Source organism: Anguilla rostrata, chromosome 9, assembly GCF_018555375.3.
Source record: "Anguilla rostrata isolate EN2019 chromosome 9, ASM1855537v3, whole genome shotgun sequence".
In the NCBI taxonomy this organism is placed as follows: domain Eukaryota; kingdom Metazoa; phylum Chordata; class Actinopteri; order Anguilliformes; family Anguillidae; genus Anguilla; species Anguilla rostrata.
This window is the reverse complement of record NC_057941.1, coordinates 43,608,705-43,615,511: the sequence shown is the minus strand read 5'-3', so window position 1 is coordinate 43,615,511 and position 6,807 is coordinate 43,608,705. Positions and strand designations below refer to the sequence as shown.

The window sequence follows — 6,807 nt, the reverse complement described above, 5'->3', positions numbered from 1 at the left end:
CCTGACAAAAGGTGCCTGTGCATGTCAAAGGTGCAACAAATGCAAGTCAATTTGTGCGATTTTGTGCAAAGACGTTCATGCAATTCCCAATAATCAGAAGCTGCTATTCACTAATTATTTTCTTTATCCAATTGGTAGTTTGTCAAAATCATACACAGAACATTATTTAGCTAATCAACGAACTGAGCGGTCTGGTCAACGTAGATCAGCAAGATCAAGTACATGATCGACCAAGCACTAATGTTAATGCTTTATTTTCAGAAATAAGGTAGCGAGCTAACTGGAAGCCCCAGCTACTTTGTAGTTACACCTAATGCTGTCAATCCTCTTGCTCTCCAAACTAAGTAATGGATCTGTAGATAACATCATATAGTTATGTCAGCTAATAATAAGTGCAATAAATCTGGAGTCTAATTATTTTCTAGACAAAAGTAGCTAGGTGGCCAACAAGCTATCTTGCAAACATGACCAGGTAGCAGAAGCTAACATTAGTTTGAAACTGCGGTTTCATCGTGAGTGTTTTTCTTTTTCCCACACATAACGGGACAGACTCGCTCATTTAACAACAGAGCGCATGGAAACTTTTCAATACTTATCATCCATGCAATACCACTATAGCTGCAAGTGAACAAAATCACTATCAACTTTCGTTGGGAGTTCCAACATTCACCGGGCGGCGCGTCAGCTAACATCCATCTGGTAGCTAGCTAACCAGCTAACGCTAGACATTTATAATGTCCTGTTGTTAAGTTTTTAGAATTCACTTTTAAGCTGTAAGATGGTGATATTGGAGAATTTCTGCACAATCGTTAGCAGTTTACTTACCTTAACGGTGGCTACTTTTTGTTTGAGTTGAAGCAGTAATGTTAGGCCTTCGAAATTCGAACGACCTCGGGCTCTCGTGTTTCTCCACACCGATGTTCAAGCTTTCAAAGCAAGCTCATCCCGGATCGCTATATCCCTCTCATTCTTTTAAATAATTAAGCTGAAGAAAACTGAGGTTGGTACAGAGTAGCAAATATATAAATGTGGCTAACTACGTAATATTTTTGAGAAATAAAAAGCAGGTGTATACTTTTAATTCATATCCGATATTCAATATTTCCGACCGGTACTTGGGTACGTACTTACTACCAACCTCACTCAACACTACAGCCTGTGGCGTAACATACGAAAATTCCGTAAGAGCTGTGGAGAATACGCCAAGCATCATGCTTCTCTTCACAGTCGAAGTCCTACAGTTACTGAATGTGCATAAGTTTGCCATGGTGCAGCAAGAAACCAGGAGCAAGACACGGGAGCCAAACCAATTTATTGTCATTTTTCATTCTCAAATTAATAAACCACACAAAAAGAAAAGGGAAAAGGTTATGAATAAATTATTTTTTTAATTATTCATCCGAAATGTCTTTAAAAGTATGAACTTTTTTTGTACATTTCTAACCACAATTTTTACAATTTTCAGCTTTCAGGTCTCTGTAGCTTTACGTAGCGTTTCTCCGTGCACCCCAACGACTAAAAAGTGATTGTGGTAAAAAGCAATTGTCTATCAGCTTCTGGAGTCAAACAATGGTTTAAGGAAATCACTTCTAATTCAAGATAATTTAAGACACTTCTCACGACATTACATAGATGGTACATTCAGATCGCAGAAGGAGAGATGAGGGAATAAGGAGCAAACGGCTTGGTCCAAGTAATTAAAAGTGGATTCAGCTTTCATACTCACAAAGGGTGAAATCGGCAGCCAATGATACACAAAATTTAAGTCACAAACTCATAATTCCAATTTAATTCAAATAACTGATCATTATATCGATATCGTTTTTTTGTTTTAAAAAAAAATCAAAAATCCATTATTAACTGCAAACGGTGGATGTGGTGTTTTCATATTATACAAGCATGACAGTCATTTGCATATGTAAAATTTCATTATAAATACAGAAGTGGAAATACAAAATTCTGAGTTTTAGAATTATATGTCTTAAAAACCTTGCAGGGTAGGAATATCATTTTATTTAATATTTTTGGAATCAAATTTTTTTTCCCCAAAATTACTTGGACACTAAGCTCTTTTTCCTCCTTTTCACACATTTTTCAGTACAGAAAATTGGGCAGGACTTGAATTTTACAAATATGTATTTGTAGTAACAGGTGCCTTATTGTCCGCTTTTATAGTAGTTGTTTAAAATAACATTTATAGAAGTCAAAATCAACACAGTCCCTTAGAATCCCATCCCCCCATCACACACGTCTTTAATGCTTTTAAAAGTATCAGATGTGCCACTCACAAAGTTGAATGTGACATTTTCAAAAATCAGTTTGATTATTCTGCCACCAGCAGGAACCTTTACATTTCATTCAAACATCGGTTTAAAAAAAATCTGAATTTACAATGGCAAAGATCTGGTTGGTACATGCCTATAGCACATTTTTGGAGACAAAGAGTTTTGCTATTCTTCAGTACCTTCAAGCCAGTAGCCAGTGCATGGCAGTCGCTAGTTCCTTTACCCACACTGGCCACTTTAAGAAGCAAATACAAAGTGAAATTAGCACAGAGCAAACATCTGCATCTATGAACGCAATTTCCTATTTGCGCTAAATATTTGTCAAGAGCTCACACCATGAAAAAAGCTTCTTTATTACCTCAATGTTTACATCCTCCACACAACAATGAGGGGAAAAGTGAGTGCGCCTATGTACACCAATAAATCAGTATACAGCTTGAAAACTTAATGCACCTTTAAATTCATAGCAATAGCACACAAGTAAGGATTCTACGCTCTCAGAAAGAAGGGGAACGTTGCAGTGTGGTTTTACTCTACTTAGTAATAAAATAGCGTTTAAAATTTCCATTTGTACCTCGTGTGCGACACAATGACTTTGGGGAGTTCAGCCACAGTTATGAGAAAAGTTTCAAAGGCAGACGTCAAGCATAAATTGCTTTTACGAACTGTAGAAAAGGTTTCCCGATAGGTTTAGGTTTCCTTAATTGCACCGAATGGGGCACCAGCAACAAATAGAAAACTTCCGAGTTTCATGGCAGATATTTGTCAAGATGGCGAAAAGGCCTCACCAGATATTTTAATTCGGAAAACATGTGTTAGAAGAAAATTCAAGAGCCTCTTGGATGACAAACCAGCACTGACTGTACAAAATCTGCACCCCAACGGCTCCTAATGCCCAGTCCCGTTATAGCCCGACAGCAACACCACCGATAAAGGGATCCTGTTAAGTCTCAACCCGATGTGCACATAAGGAAGAAACATTTAACAGCTACAAAAAAAAGTTGCCACTTTGCACACCTTTTATACAGAAGAATCTAATAAAAATCTGTCAACATTTTAATTTAATATTTATATATCTATATATTTACACACAAATCTCAGTGGCCAACGCTTGACCTTCATGAGCTAATGGGAGTAGAAAAGCCATTGCAAGTTAGACCGGTATTGACAAGAGGACTTTGACCACTTCCGAGAAAACGATGACCTTTTCTTCTAGTTTCCAAAACTTTCTGAATCACGGGGGGGCTGAAAACATATTAGAACCAAATGGATAGGAGCTCATTTCAAAATCGGTACACAGGTTTTATTCCAGCAGGGGGAAGATCAACCGACACATTCCTCGAAACGCGATTCATCTTCCACCGCGCACAGAAACTCGGCTTTAAATCCCACAGGCAGGTTTATCGGCAGAATTTCATTTACACCACACATTTACTTTCACAAAGCAACGAGAGTTCATCTAAATGCAGCCAGGTCAGAGGTGTCCTCCACATTTGTGCAGGAAAGCCAGATTGAGTGGGTTTGAGGGAAAGGAAGGGGTTTTGGGGATGGTGGTGGGGGAGTGGGAGTTTGAGGGCTTTCTGGGTGAATAAGGAAACTCCATATCTACCTTCCTTACAGGAACTGGTCCCCCCTCCCCCCACCACCCCTCACCAGTCACCACACCAGGGGTACAGGGCTGAATCCTGGGAGTTGACTACAATAAGATATACAATATATATATATATGCAGGACTTCATTTTCTGTTTGTCAGAAGTGCAGATTTCACTGGTGTCCTTGACCAAATTTTCACAGAGCAGTTCCCTCCCCCAAATAAACACAAGCACAGGAGAATTGAGTTGACGCACTTTATTCCTAAAACAGAAGCTGCACCAGCCGTGGCGGCGCCGCATTAATATATAATTATTTATATATATTGCCGTTTGGTTTTTTGTGTCTAAATGTGTGGTATAAAATACTATATACGACAATGTACCTCTTTTTATTTGAACACAGTGAACTTCATTGCTGTACAAGTACTCCGAAGCTGCAGCTTAGCCGTAAGCCCCCCCACACACAATGGCAAGGGCATACACCCCAAAACTACTTCATCTGTACATCATGACAATACAAATTTCTGTCCCCCCCCCCCTTACAAAAAATAATACTCTAAAAGCAACCTACTGCAACTTTGTTTTTGTTTTTTTGTGGTTTTTGTTGGTTTTTTAATTAAGACGATTACATATATTTTAGACCAATTGCTTTAAAGCAGGAAGGCGATATAAACCTTCTAGATTTTTTTAATATATAAAAGAGGTTAAGAAATAAGACAAATTATACATTTAAAAACTTACAATAAATAAGATAGATGCAGGCATTTCATTTGGATACAATTTCATCCAAAGACAAGGAATTTCAGGTCTTTATAATGAAGAGTCAAAATCGGTTGGCTTCGTTTGCGAACGTCCCGTTCCTTCCCCTTCTCGACAGACACGCCGGGCGCGGACTGGCCGCTTGCGTTGTTACGGCAACGGATACCACGGCCGCAAGCCCGGGGGGGGCGGGGCTTCTGTGGCCACTCCCACGCTTGCGGGGTCTCTGTCGGCAGACAGAAGCCGGCCTCTCTGGCTCCACGGTACTGGCTCTGTAGGATCGATCGCCCGCCACGCCCGTCCACTCGCACTGGCAAGGAAGAGTTCCAAACTCATATAAAGTCCAGCACTGTAGTCATCAGACAGGTTGTTTTTTTTTTTTTGTTTTTCTTTCTGTTTTTTTAAAATCCCTTTTTAGCACCCCTCCGTCCCCCCCCCCCCGTCCCCGTCCCCCAGGGCTGGTTCCCGCTCCGTCGGCTACAGCATGTTCGTGATGAAGTTGTACATCTGGTTCAGCACCACGAAGTGAATGGGCAGGCAGGAGCGCCTGTCCTGGGTCGCAGGGTCGCACGTCAGCCAGGAGAGGGCGTTGTACTGCTCCAGGACGAATCTGTGGACGGGGGGAGGGGTGGGGGGGGAGAGGGAGCCGAGCAGACGTTAACTCGGGGAACAGATGCTAAAAATCACACACGCAGGACGTGTTTGGCTATATTCGCTTCTCCATCATCGTTTAATGCGAAAGCGCAGACATGCCTCCTTGTTAAGAGGCAATTTTCGAGCGCCTTAACTGCGCACTGGGGGGGGGGAAACCTACCGTCGAGCGGCATTCAGTGACCTCACCACAATCTGGCACCAAGACAAGCAGGCGGGCGCTACGCTACGCTACAAGTCAAACAGGTAATGTAGCACGTAGCGCACAAAACGCGCTACGCGCCGCGGTCCCTGCGGGCGCGGGTCCGGCGTACCTGAGCACGTCTGAGGTCTGGTTGGAGTCGAGGGGGTGGGAGTGTTTACTGTGGAGCAGCTCGTCGGATTGCACTGAAGGCACGTGGAGGTGCAGGGAGGCCTGGGGAGGGAGGGAGGGGGAGGGGGAGAAAGTGTCAGTCAGACAGCTGCACACATTTCACACATTCCCTCTCTTCTCAAAGTACTGGTCTGTGGACATATCCTTACTACTCGCAAAGCTCTACGCTCAGCATTCAGATAGCAGCCCATACATACGCGCATCAGAGGTATTAATCCGTCTTTAGTCAATGTTAGTATCTCGTCGGTAATGTTTCGTGCCGGGACTTTTTTTTTGGGCCAAACTCTCTCAGGAAACAAAATGGCTCTCGTTTGATTAGAGTTAAAAATCTCAGTTTCCTCTCCATCGGTGGCTCGCCCCGACCCAATGAACAAGCCGCCTGAATTATTCACACGGCCCTGCTGGAGAGCTCGTCAATTATTAAAGGCGAGGAACCCGAGTCATGTGACTCGGGGCAGGCAGAAAGAGATTTAAGGTAACAGATGGACGACTCGGGCATTACGCAGACGCTGTAATCACCCATTCGATACGGGGAAGCAAAGACACCGGATACGCAGTGCAGTAATAAAGAGTCGGGGCAATGTCCTTATTTGGAGCTCGTAAGAAATAACACGCGGACATGTTTACACGAATGAGAGTCCATTGCATTTACAATACGGGCATTTAGCAGACGCTCTTATGCAGAGCGACTTACACAACTTTACTACGTGCTACGCCGCCGCCGCGAACAGGGCGAGGGAAGCGGTTACCTTTAGGAAAAGGGGACACTGGTTCTGGGCCTGGGGGCAGGCCGACCAAAACCAGTCGGGCAGCGGGCCGGCCTTGGCCGTGGACACGAAGTACCCCAGGGCCAGGGGCTGCTGGAGGATGTTCGGAGCCTCGTCGTGGGACTCCATCCGGTCCGTGCTCTGCCCCTGAGAGGGGGGGCGGAGGGGGGGATCAGTCCCAGAATGCACGCGCCCCACAAACGGCATACAGTTAACAGCGCGCGTTAAAAAACACACAGGCACTCAAAGACGTACACATACAATTACAGGACATAAACAGCCTCACCCATGCATCCAAACACGGGGAATCGAAAATATATACAAATGCAGGACGCAAACGGTCTCGCGCATGCACAGGGAATCGAAAATATAAGTATACA

The 6,807-nt window shown here is 43.5% G+C and overlaps 1 protein-coding gene across 2 annotated transcripts in view; it reads right to left on the bottom strand.

Moving 5' to 3' along the window:
• Window positions 1–4,118: 4,118 nt before the first annotated feature.
• The window catches only part of med13a (mediator complex subunit 13a), a 76,899-nt gene continuing 74,210 nt past the window's right edge, over window positions 4,119–6,807 (bottom strand). For both annotated transcript variants that reach the window (XM_064352320.1, XM_064352321.1), the window contains exons 28-30: window positions 6,410–6,574; window positions 5,602–5,702; window positions 4,119–5,246 (exon numbers count right to left, since the gene is read on the bottom strand). In XM_064352320.1, coding sequence (XP_064208390.1) covers window positions 5,114–5,246; window positions 5,602–5,702; window positions 6,410–6,574 — 399 coding nt within the window. In that variant the 3' untranslated portion in view covers window positions 4,119–5,113. The remainder of the gene's footprint in view (window positions 5,247–5,601; window positions 5,703–6,409; window positions 6,575–6,807) is intronic.